We start from the raw sequence: 12,782 nt of genomic DNA on the forward strand, positions 1-12,782 counted from the left end.
TTGTGTGGAAGCATCCTCAGATTGCTCTGCATGACTTGTCCACATATGTTATGGATGACCGTCTGCGGAAAATGGTACTCTTTCCTGCTGGAGAGCCCAACACAAGCAGATGGGTTTTCTAGTCTGTAGCTGGGCTCTAATGAAAATATTCCATCATCCTACATTCAAAGTGCAATTATTACAATAACTATGGGATACAAAAAAGGAGAGGTTACAGACTACAGGGAAGAGAGATAAAAAGAAAGTTGAATGAATTCCTTTCTTTCCCCAGAGTGCCAAGTTCTTATTTCAGCAGCTGTCTGCCATTCAGAGCCTCTTTTGGCTCACTTGCTAGCGTAAAAAATGTCTGCAGTAGCCAAACTGATTTCATGTAGAAAAAAAAGTGAATCAAAAATAAATGGTATGTTAAGAACTATTGCTGAAAGGATGCTATTGAGCAGAAACACAGATAATGTGATTCAGCTCACGTTATCTGTGGGAAATTTAGGAGATGGGGTACTGTGCATTTTCAAAAGCTTAAAAACAAACTGTAGCTTTTTTTTTTTCATTTCATTCCATGTATGTCATCTCTTTTTCCTGTAAAAAGTAATGTTCATGGTCTCTTTTTAACTGCAAAAACAGAAAACCAGACTAAATCTGAAATGCATACATCACATTCTTAGATAAGAATAACATATGCTGAAGAAAAGCAGTAGGGTATTACTGTATTTGGATGAAGCTACAAAGCCATAAGCACTGGCTTTGAAAAACTATTACACTGAGCATTCATCAGTAAATCTCACTAGATTAAGGCAAGAAGTATCCTACTCATTTAATGATGCAGAAATTAAAGCATGGGGACACAGGTATGCCTTGTTCAAGGTCACTGGCAGAACTAAAAGGAGAGCATTCATTTCTAAATTCTCAGCCAGGGAGTAGGCCCATTGCTTCCCTATCTAGAGAAAATAAATAAATACAACAGGATGAAAAAAGTCCACAGTAGCTCAATTTTAGGCATTCACTATGAATTGTCTGTTAGACTCTACAACTAGGAAAATATTCCCACACATTATGTGGAGAACAACAAGAAGTCATGGCAAACATAAGTCACCAGCTAAGAAATTTGTAAACATTGCATTATGGAAAAGGAGGCCATATAAATAAATAAGAATTAGCCACTCAGTTCTGGTAAGTGGCTTATGAGTTAGACAGGATGGTAAATATGGTCTGAGAAAACACAAATTGAAAACTACACTGCTAATTAAAGTGTGAATTAGAGCATTACACGTTCCCCCCCTCCTATTATTGTCTATTCACATGAGCCATGCTTTTGTCTGAGTTGCAGTAAATCTGGTACAACTTTAAGGCTGGGATTTCTCAGCTGTCCAAGAAAATTGTCTGTCCAGTTCCCTCAGCCATTAGCAAATGTGTTTATAGTTTCCCTTCAGAAGTCCCACAAATATAGGCATTTGCATGAACCTGTTTGAATCATCAGTGCTTAAGTTTGCAGCTTTGTGGTAGTTTCCTTTTAAAATCTTTACTCCCCTCTGCATGCCCTTCTTGCATAAAAAGAACCTATGCAACCACAAAACAGTGCCGTTAGATTTCCTTCTGATTTATGAATAAACATAATAAGACCCTCTGAAACCTTTGGAAAAAGCACAGAAAATCTGAAAGGCTTTCCCTGACCTCTCACCCCCTCTTTTTTTTTTTTTTTTTTTTTTTTTTTCTATTGTGAGCAAGCATGTTAGCTAGATATTTTAAGGTTTTCCATAGATACTTATTAGTGTGTATATGTTTCAAGCTGGAATACTTCTGAAGAGTTTAGCATAGCACAGCAGATGTGATGAGAGCAGTAAAGCTTATGTAAAGCTTTGCTCACTTGAGTGGATCACTGAGTTTCTGAAACTCTTCTGAGTGGCTCAAGTCCCAGCTGCCTTGGTACTGAGGAACATGCCTTCTTGTGAAAGAAAATAAAGAAAAACAGACTTAGAAGAAAATATTCCACTTGTCCTGCATAGTAAGAATACAGTAAGAAATTCTCAAGTTTTAAGATTTAGCAGAGATATAAACTTGATGATAAACTTGAGCTTCCAAACAAAACCTCACGCTCCCAGGAGCCGGTGAGGTGATGGCAGTTAAGATGTTGGCCACACTGTAAGCCAGAAGGTCACATCTTGCAGTACTCGAACTACTAAAAATCTGATACTAGGCATAAACTGGGAGTATGCTGACTTCAGATTTGTGTGAATGACAGTCTGGAAAACTCACAGATGGCATGTAACATGATGGTGCGAGAAGAAAAGTGGTTTTCTCTCTCTTCTCCCGCTCCCACTTAAGTGACTGTCTGTAGTAGGTGACATTCTTGTCACTGATGCCAGTCCTGGGGGACTCCACTTGAGGCCACTCAGGTGTAAAGTGAACAAAGGTACTCTGCATTTACACCTGAATCACTCAGATTGCACTGTAGCCTGAAACCTTTAAAAGCCTGTGACAATCTCACTTCGGTATTATATTGTTTGTTCTTTTGTGATTAGAACAGAATTTATGTAGTTACTGCCTTTGCACAGTTCTCAGTTTTTCCTTTGGATTTTAGCTGTCCAAGTAAGACACTCACATGGAGCAAGTCAGTAACAAATAGAGAGATGAAAAAAGTTTATACCATGGGAAAAATCTGCCTCAATTCCAACTCCTCTGCCTCTCAGAAAAAGAAAAAAAAAAAAAAAAAGGAAAGGAAAGGAAGTCTTAAAATACACTCTATCATATTATCAGTGATTCCAAGGGGATTTTTTTCTAAGCTTTTGTATGGAAATAGCTCTTATCTCAAGAGGAGATAACTGCAACAGGTTTCTATATACATTAGCTGTGCCTTTTCCAATGCAGACAGCATTCTTAAAATGGCTGTATTGCCTCCTACACAGAAGATAATTGGTGCCTAACACTTCTGGCTCTCGGGAGCAATTCATGTGGAGGGTGAGAAAAGAAGATACAAGAAATCTGTGTTGCTAAGACGCAAATCTATACTTGTTCTGTCACCATAAAGAACCCTGACGTCCTATTGCAGACACGTGTTGTTGGTGCAATTGCTGTTACACTGCAAATACTAACACAAGTTCTCTGAATTTCTAAATGGTAGTGCTAGCTTCCATTTTAAAATCAGCAACAAGTTGTGTGTTGCTTTTTTTTCTAACTAGCCACATATATTGATTTGAACAGCTGAAATGTCAGTTTTTGCAAAGGTCCTTAGAAATAATAATAAAAGACATTATTAACACAGATAGTTAATTCACTGTATTTTAAAAAATATTGATAAAAAAAGATTTGGCAATATTGCAACTAGCTTTACTCTTCCAAACTTCCCACTGATTACTTTTTCAAGCACAATGTGTAACCAGTGGTAACTTAGATGCATGCATAAATAGGGTAACAAGTAGAGATGAGAACCGGATTCTAAACACTTTAGTACCTGACATCTTTAGAGATAAAGGAGGTGCATCTGGCACCTAATTTCATCCCTCTAAATCTCTAATATTATGCAACAAAAGCTGATGCTGTACTCAAATGGGGGCCCTCCGTGTTTATGATCTCAGGAAGAAAAATGACTTTTGATGTCTTGTTTTTCAGACTTCACTCTCACTTGAGTCTGTTTGGTCTTTAGAATGATTGCATCTCCAATTGTGGCTCCAACATTTCTTTCATTCAAAACAATCTATTCATCTGTATTCATAAACACGTCAATCTATGGTTTCAAAAAATCCAACCAACCCTCCAACAAGCAGAAACAACAAAAACTTCTCATTAATCCACCTCCCTCATTAGCTAGGATTAAAAACCTTAGTCAAAATGATTGGCCTTGTGCCCAGAAAAGCTATGAGATCAATAATCCAAACAGACTTAATGATCCTCTTACAAAAGAATAACTTCTGTACGTCTCCTACAGAATACTTTGAAAAAATGAAGGGAAAATTACAAGAAATGTCACATCATCTGCATAAGTTAATTTATCTGTTGGTTTGGGAATTGTACAGTTTGGGGAGGGAACTCTGGGAAACAGTTTATTTTCTCCATTAAATGACATTTACTGTCTGCAACAACAGTAATATGAAAAATCACAAACTGTATCAGTGATTAGCCTGTAAGAAGTTTCATTAACATTTCCAGTATCTCATTTCACTCATGAGCAGTTTAAAATTATGGCATTTGTATTCCTATATAAGAAGACTTTTATTTAGGCAATTTAACTTGCTGGTACCCTTATTTTGACACTACTAATTACAGCTTCTAACTTTTCTTAAGTTTGATTTTCATTTTAGACATTCAACTGTTGATGGGAAGAAAACAAACAAACAAACAAGCCCTATTGTATAGTTCTCTATCAGCACAAGAATGTGTTGCAAAAAGTCAGTGCCTTTGACTGACACAGTCTATAAACTACACTGGGAACATTCTTCTCATAGACAGAATGGAAATATCTTAGGGTAAAGACTGGCAGATAACCAGCAGAGCACAAATGTTGTACATGGAAATGCTAGAAAATGATCAGTCTGGGCTTACAGCAGCTATAAAGGAATTAGCTACCTAACCAGTGCTCATCAGGTATGCTCTCTACGGTTACAGGAAAAAAGCAGGCATATCTGGAACTTAGTTCATGCCATGTATTTTGGGATGGAAGAAGTTACCTTTGTGTGGCCTGTTTTTTGCTAGTGACTCTAGAGACCCACAATGAGTTTTAGTCTAATTTTAATATCTAAGGGAAGACATAAGTGCTGAGCTCTCAGCAGAGCAGGGATATTCATTTCCTTCAACACTGAAATAGGTCCTCTACAGCTAGCTGAGGAAGAAAAGGAAAGAGCCCAGGGGTACAGATTTGAAGGGAGAGGTAGGAGCACTACACAGGGAGGGCTTGGGAAGTACAGAAATTGGAGGTGAGGTAAGAACTAAGCAAATGCTGGAACTTGAGAGGATGAAATCTGATGGAAGAGGGAGGCTGATAAAAAGAGAACTACCAAGGGGCATTTGGAGTGGCTCTGCAGCAGACTTCAGAAAAGGTAGAAAATGCAGACCCTTTTGCAAAAAGCAGCATTTGTTTTGTCAGAATTAATGTGTCATCCTCCAGCTGTGCTCTACTGCTAGGAAAACCACAGATTTGTCTGAGGAGACAGATGTCTGCCTAGGAAACACAGGGCAATTTGGGCACAGGTACCGTAAGGTTAGCATCTCTCCCCATTTTGCTGTTTAAGTTATGTATTGAAATCCAGTTTCTAAGATCATATTTTGCCAAACTTCATGCCTACACAGAAAAACAACCTTTCCCAAAACAAATTAATGCATTGGAAGTGTACTGTCCCTTATCTGCACTGGAGATAACTGTATATTTTTAATACTGTTTCTGTCTGTACTGTTGTTTCTGTAAAGGTCATTATATCTACTCTCACAAATGAAAAATTAGGAACAAAAAAATATCTGCATCCCATTTTCCTGGGGAAAAAAAAAATAAATTTCACTAACCTGGTTACATAATGTTGGCAGCTTAAATCTTGAATCTCTGAAGGAATTTTTTTTTCAGACTCATTATCAAGCCATTACTCAGGCAAACAGCATTCCCCTAACAAGCAGTGGCTTCCAGGGCTGCACAGCTAAAGAAATGTAGAGAGCTTCTACACTGAAGCTGCCGACACACTTTCCCTGTTAAACAAATCTCTTTAAGTGTAACTGAAAAAAAAAAAATCTCTCTCACCTATACACACTATGAAAAGAATTGTTTAATAGATGTCGGCTGGAGGGTATAAAAACAAACATAAAAGATCCACAGCTATAATGATTTTTAAGTTAATACTGGTGATGCAAACCAAAATTCAGTCACTAAATAAATTCCACTAAGAAAGCTAAGGAAATGTAAAGCAACAGCAACCTCTAAAATATTGCTATGCTACCAAAGAAAGCATGAAAGACAGCCTGAGACTCAAACAGTAAAAGTAAATAAGAGAGAGTCACAAAAAGAATCCAATACCTCTGTCTGTTGTTTGTGAACACTTTACAATTGAAAAACATTTTCTGTAGGAAAAAATAGCATTTTTCTGAGAAAAAAAGATGTAATTCATTCTGGTTTGCTAGACAATAATAGATAATATCCTAGCTGCTAGAGTGCCGTATATAACACAGTACTAGTTTTGCAGACAATACTAAAATCAAGCTTGGAAAGAGTTAATAACTTTAAAGTAAGCCTTATACTTTTCTTAGGGTTTCAGCAATAAACGCTTTTAAGCACCCAGGAAAAGGAGCAATAATAGGACAGTCACTACTGGAAGATTTCAGACAAATACCTCACTCAAAGATGGATGCTATTCCGGTCAAATGTTCCAAGTTCAACTAAAGTGATACCATTTCGCCTCCTTCTTGAAGTGAGACCATTTTGAAGACTGATTCTTCAGTAGTTCATTGTGGCACTCCAGTTTTAAACCTGATCTAATGAACAGCTATAGATGCTATGGACTCAAAACATAAAGAATCGACATGTTAGCATAGTAGTGTACTCAGATGTCACATCAATCATTAGAAGACAGTTTACTGAATGACTCAGATATCTGGCAATACACATGCAAAAGTCTCTTTAGCTCTGAAATATAAAGTGACTTCCTATTGCCAAAGTCCTGATTAGAACAACATTGATTGTAGTCATTTATAGCTCAAATGCTATTGCTGAAAATTTCTCAGAGTTGTAGATACTGTATTACTAACTATAGTAAAGCTCTAAAAATCAGTCAGCAGAGGCCACTTCAATCTCTGCATGATAATAAAGGATTATTATGTGCAGTAACCTATTTATGAAAAGGAAACAGTGTGCTTCTTTCAGACTCCATCAATTGCTTTAATAAGGAATTGAAAAGCCTGGCCTACTTTATATGCAGATCACCATCCCAGTTGCATAAGGATTTACAATAGACAAAACAAAACTGGTTTTGTTGTAAATAAGGGCTGTTTGTTTAAATCACACAATAATGTTTGCATCTAAAAATTATTTAGAAGCTAATAAGGCTCAATAAAGTTTGACTTGTTAATAAAAATGGTTTCAATATTCTCCAGGAAGGAAATGCAAATTGAAGTTGATAAGGTAAATCTTGAAGTAAAACAGGCCTAAGTTAATGGGAAAGGAGAATACATATTACGTATGTTCACTGATGGGCGTACGAAAACTCATGTTGAGTGAATTCAGTTAGCTGACAACATTTGACAAAATTTAAGATAATGGACTTAATAGAAAGTTTCCTCTAGTAGATTAGAATCACTGCATTATTACTGTTGCTTTACAGAGAGAGAACTTGACATAGCTCGGGCTACTGAAAGTTAGTATGATGCACATTCTGATCTCTGCTACCTTCATTTGGAGGACTTGAAAAGACCTTGGTTCAAATTTTACTTTTGGCATTGGTTCATTTGCCTGTATGTTAACAAAAGTAATGAGGCATGGGATGACCCCTGCTGGTGTCCCTGCTTGTAAAAAAAAGTTGCTGTATCTAGCAGGAAAAGGACATGTTAATTTCAGTCCAAAAAAAGTTATAGATATAAATACTGTCATAAAATGTACTAAAGTACCCAATTTAATGGATAAAATACTGTGAGTAATATTCTCTCAAGTATGAAAATAATCTTAAACCACTGAACATTACCATGTTAGAACTGCAATGCAATGAATTAAGGACATTAATTGTTCAGTTCACTATGATATTGTGTTAAACGTTTTTTATTAATGAGCTGTTACTCCCAGCTGAGGCATTTGATAACCTCTAGTCCATTGCTAAACTCTCAGTTGATTTCAGTGAATCACTCTGAACAAACCCAGAGGGAAAAAAAATATACCCCAATAAATTACAGTTCAGTTTGTAAGGTCCTAGAACTAGATTCATTTAAAGATGGGCAGCTTTCCTATAAATCAAACCTTCTGATTTAATGCAGCTGACATATAGGTCTATTTTACATATTTTTTTTTAATTTCAAAAATACAACACATTAAAATAGGTTCAATTTATCAAAGCTAAGAGCAACAATTAAGTAATAATGTACTTAAAGTGCAAAGGCACTTTAACACAAAAAAGTGACGCCCAGTGGCTATACTTGGTAATTGAAACAGCAGTACTGTATATTATTATTTACAAAAGAAAGTCATAGTCCAGAAAAAAAAAAAGATCTTTGGAGATCTTCTACAGAATACATTAAGTTTCCGCTTTGAAATGAAAAGAAAAAACAAACAAACAAAACAACAGAAAAACCCAAAGACCCCCTTCCTCATTTCCTTCCAACTGAAAAAGAATTACGCAAGATTTATTACAGAAACGTACATTTGCAGTGGCAGTTCCTACAGAAGGGTCAAAAGGAGAGAGATAGAGAAATAACTTAAAGGGAGCGTTGCAAAAGCAACACCATATCCCTGCTATGCTGTAAGGGTTCCATTTCTCTCTCTTACTCCCTCTCTAATTTAAAAAGTGAAAACATTGGGAATGCGACAGATGACATCAGCACTGAGCTCAGAATCAATCAAATTTGATGCTGAGCTCATTTAAAAATTTTCCTTTGCCTCCCACCTCCCCCCTTACAGCTGACTGATTGCAGTTTGTTTTTCCAGAACTTCGAGGTAGTCTGGTTCTGTTTGTAGCTTTCCTTGGAGTAAAGGATGCTCGGGTTTAGATTGTTCTGCAAAATATTTCCTGGGAGTTCCATATAAAACAGTTTTATTTATCCTGTCTTGGTTTTGGCGTCTTGATTCATATGAAGGGGCAAACTGCCTTTTGGGTAAGGTGCAAAAGTTATAATGAACTAATCCTCCGGTGGGGAGTTCCTTGACCCTTTCTGCAATATTTTGATACAGCAGCTCTGGTTCCCGAGGTGAGGACTGCTTTTCCAGTAACTCAGCTGCACTGATTGTAAATGCAAGACTGGTGGGATCTTCCTTTTTGTGGTCTAGATTGCTATAGCTAAACTCATGGAGATTCCTGTAATAGGCAACTGGATCCCCTTCCTTTTGCATGTAGATTGGGTTTTGGCACATCTGTCCAACAGGAGGGGGAATATAGTTATAAACATGTCCTTCAGTTTTGTCATGGGTCTCAGTGTTGTAGGACCCGTACTGGAGCTGAAATGAACTTATATCTAAGTTGTTGGCGCTGCTGGGCATGCTTTGCACCCCCTTCCGGCGCTTAAGGACAAAGACAAACAGGCCTGCCCCAAAACAGACTGACAAAATAAACACAACCAGCAAGCCTAGAATTAAGACAGACAGTGGAACTTCCGTGTGTATTTCTGGATAGGAGCTGGGTGAGACACCGAGGAGCTGGGGGGTATCTGTGTTCTGATTCATGGGCAGGAGAGAAGAGTCTGACAAGTTGGGGTTCTCTGGGCAGATGGCTTCTTTGCTCAGGAATTTCAGATGCTCTCCGGAGTGCTTGGTGGGAGACTCGCAGATGACTTCGTTGATAACAACGGGGGGATTTGACTGGTGGTTGTTCTGGTCAGTGACTTGCTCTATCCAGTTCCTCAGCCCCAGAATGTCACACGTGCAGTCCCAAGGGTTCTCCTGGAGGTCAATCTGAATTAGAGCCGAGAGCTGGTCTAGGACTCCTCTCACTGGCAGGTGTGAGAAATGGTTGTTTCTGAGGTTGAGTCTGGTGAGGGAAGTGCCGCCAAAGACGTTGTCGGGCAAGGATCTGAGCAGGTTGTTGTTGAGGAATAACAGATGAAGATTACTCAGAGCATCAAAGGTACGTGGCAGGATCTCCTTAATTACATTGTACTCTAGATAGAGATATTGCAGGCTCTGCAGCCCTTCAAACATTGAAGGGTACAGAATCTCAAGGTAGTTGCCATTAAGATAAAGTCTACGTAAACTTGTGAGGTTTGTAAAGGCACCTTCTTGTATCGCTGCAATTCTGTTGTTTCCTAGATGTAACAAATCCAGAGAACTGTACTCTACAAGATCGGTTCTATAAATGACTTGTAGATAGTTACTGGTAAGGTAAAGTTTCTTTGGACTGGTTGGCTTAGGGTGGAGATCAGAGATGTTACTTATCTTTTTCTCTTGGCAGTTCACATTTAGGCCGTTGTCTGAGCTCTGTGAAGTACAGATGCAGCCAGCTGGGCAGGTGATGGGCACAGGAGACTTTGTCTGGTAAACCATGATAGGCCCAAATATTTGTCTGTCTTTTGACACAGTGACACGGGGTGTGGGGCGGTTCCTGGTTTTGGGGGGGCGGCTGGCTTTTGGGGCTCTGGTGGGATTGATGGCAGAGTTAGCTGTGGGCAGTAACCTTGAGATATGTGGGTCTGAGAGGACAGGGTGTTTTTCCTTCTGGTTTGAATCACTGGAGCTTTTCCTAGGGCAGAGATCTTGCCTGGTGAGCTGGGTCACATCTTTCCCGTGCAGCCTGAAAGGTGTTTCACAGACTATCTCACCCACGAAGACGGTGATGGTGTCTAGCCAGGCCTTGAGTGGCAGCAAGTCGCAGGTGCAGTTCCAAGGGTTTTCTTCGAGCTGGATCTCCATGATGCCTCCAATGTGCTCCAGCACACCAGCAAAAGGCATCATCTTCAGCCGGTTGCCCCGCAGGTCCAGGTGGGTGAGGAGCACGAAGCGGAAGACATTGCTGGGCAGGGACAGCAGGAGGTTGTCATTGAGAATCAACACTTTGAGCTTGTTCAGCTTGCTGAAGGCCCCGGCTTCGATGGCACTGATGTAGTTGTAGTCGGCTTGCAGGTACTCCAGGCTCTCCAAGCCCAGGAACGTGTCCTCCTTCAGCACTTCCAGCTTGTTGTTATTGAGGTGCAGCCTCTTGAGGGTGCGGAGCCCGCTGAAGGCCCCCGTGCGGATCTCCTGCATGTCGTTGTTGCCCAGGTGGAGGGTCACGGCATTGGAGTAGTTGACGAACTCATTGGGGAACAGGCGGGTCAGCGCGTTCCCGTTGAGGAAGAGCTGGTAGATCTTGGACGGCGGCGGCAGCAGGAGGCTGACGGTTGTAAATCCTTTGTTTTCACAATTAATATTAAGCACGTTCTCCTTCTCCTCGCAAGGGCAGCGGCTCTTGCTGCAAATGTCTTTGGCAGGTTTGCGACTCTCTGTCTGCGAGATCCCAGCCACTGTTAACAAACTGAGCAACCAAACACCCTTCAGCATCTTTATGCGCCGTCGATCCCCGCTTCAGTACCTACAGTCAAACCTTTTGAGGCAGGTGAGGAGAGAAAGAAGAAACCCCCAATGAAAACGGCCAGGAGCAGAGACCGCAAGCGGCGGGCAGAGCGGGTCGCCAGGCTGGGGGCGGAGGGGGCGGCAAGGCAGCGACTTGCCAAACTCCGAAATCCTCCCCCCCACCCCGGGGAAGTGCCGGCCGAGCTGTGCTGGGGGCAGCCCTTCGGGGAGCTCCGGGCACCGGCATCCCGGCGCTGCCCCCCCCCCGGCCCCTCCGCCACCACCTCCCCGGGGGCTGCCGCCAGCAGAGCGGTCCGGGGCAGCCCCCGCTCCCCAGCTCCGTGCCGCTACCGCTGTTTTCAACCGGGGGAGGCAGAAAAAACCCATCCCTACCCTCTTGCCGGCAGCAGGGCTCCTCCGAGCCGAACCTCCCGCGGCTCCCCGCACCCCGCAGCATCCCCCCGCTCCCACCTACCTGCTCTCGGGGCGCCCGAGGGGGCTGCAGGGGATGTAGGGGCAGCAGGGGCTGGAGGGGCTGCAGCAGGGGCAGCCGCCGAGCGCCGCCGCGCCCCGGGAGCCAGGCGCCCGGCGGCGAGAGGCATCGCCCGCCTCACGCCTCGGGAGGAGCCCGGCGAGGCGGTGCCGTGCCGTGGCTCGGCGTGGAGCGGAGCGGAGCCGTGCCGGGCAGGGCAGGGCAGGGGGCTCGGAGCGGCGGCGCTGCGGGAGCGGGGCGGTGTGCGCGGGGCGCGGCGCGGCGCGGGGCTTTTGCCGGCTGCCCCGCACGGAGCCGCGCTGACGTCACGCCGGGGGCGGGGGGGACACGTTTCTTCCAGCCCCCCCCTCCCCAACACCACCCCCGGGCCCCCCCCGGCACCCCCATCCCCAGCCCAGCCCCGCCGGAGCGCTCCGACAGCAGCGGCAGGACAGCGCGGGGACTGGCAGCCGGGGAGAGGAAGGAGCCGACGAGCAGGCGAGGAGGTACCTGGGTCCGGAGGATTTGGGGCTCCGGGTCCCTAAAAATCCGCGCTTTCAGAAGAGCGAGGCAAGGAGCCGCGTTGGCACGAGCCGGCCGGCCAGCTGGCGCTCACCGCACACGCACACGCCGCACACAACCTGGCTCTCGGAGCAGGGGTGCTGCAAAAGCCGGCTCCGGCATCGGCACTTCTCCCCGCTCCTGGCATCCCCAAATCGCCGCGCCGAGCCCTGTCCGGCGCCGTGACGTTTCCCCGCGCCCGGGGAAGTTCAACACCTTGCGGCCGGCGGGTGCCCGCAGCCCTGCGCGCTCCGGAAAGCTCAGCCGGGCGCTGAGCAGCTGAGACCACATCCAGCGTGACCCGTCACAGTGCCTAGACCCGTCCCGCGGCCAAATTGAGATGTTATGGTATAAAATTTGGCCGCACGTAGAAAGAACAAGATGTTGGATGTGGGTTATTGTGACTTCGCTTAAGCACCATGCCCTGGGCACAGAGGCATTTGATAGGAAAGGCTGGCTGCTCTTTATCTAGAAGGTAAAACTTTGGGTTCACACCGGGGAAAAAAATACAAAATAGCCAATCCACAATGAATTTTTAAAGTGCTAATATGGCAGGGGGCATTATTGTAGGATTTTTATAGGGAGCTAGAAGCAGCG

At 43.2% G+C, this 12,782-nt stretch overlaps 1 protein-coding gene across 2 annotated transcripts; it reads right to left on the reverse strand.

The window, feature by feature from the left end:
* Positions 1–479: 479 nt before the first annotated feature.
* SLITRK2 (SLIT and NTRK like family member 2) lies at positions 480–12,417 on the reverse strand. 2 transcript variants are annotated; one of them, XM_005029440.6, is made up of 2 exons: positions 12,135–12,417; positions 480–11,183 (listed from the first exon to the last, which is right to left on the reverse strand). In XM_005029440.6, the coding sequence occupies exon 2, from the start codon at positions 11,138–11,140 to the stop codon at positions 8,567–8,569; it is 2,574 nt and encodes an 857-aa protein (XP_005029497.1). In that variant the 5' UTR covers positions 11,141–11,183; positions 12,135–12,417; the 3' UTR covers positions 480–8,566. The 2 variants fall into 2 exon arrangements, with proteins under 2 accessions (XP_005029497.1, XP_027320741.1); XM_027464940.3 differs by lacking the exon at positions 12,135–12,417 and adding an exon at positions 11,628–11,760.
* Positions 12,418–12,782: the final 365 nt, after the last annotated feature.

The sequence above is a fragment of the Anas platyrhynchos genome, chromosome 10 (assembly GCF_047663525.1).
Source record: "Anas platyrhynchos isolate ZD024472 breed Pekin duck chromosome 10, IASCAAS_PekinDuck_T2T, whole genome shotgun sequence".
NCBI lineage: Eukaryota > Metazoa > Chordata > Aves > Anseriformes > Anatidae > Anas > Anas platyrhynchos.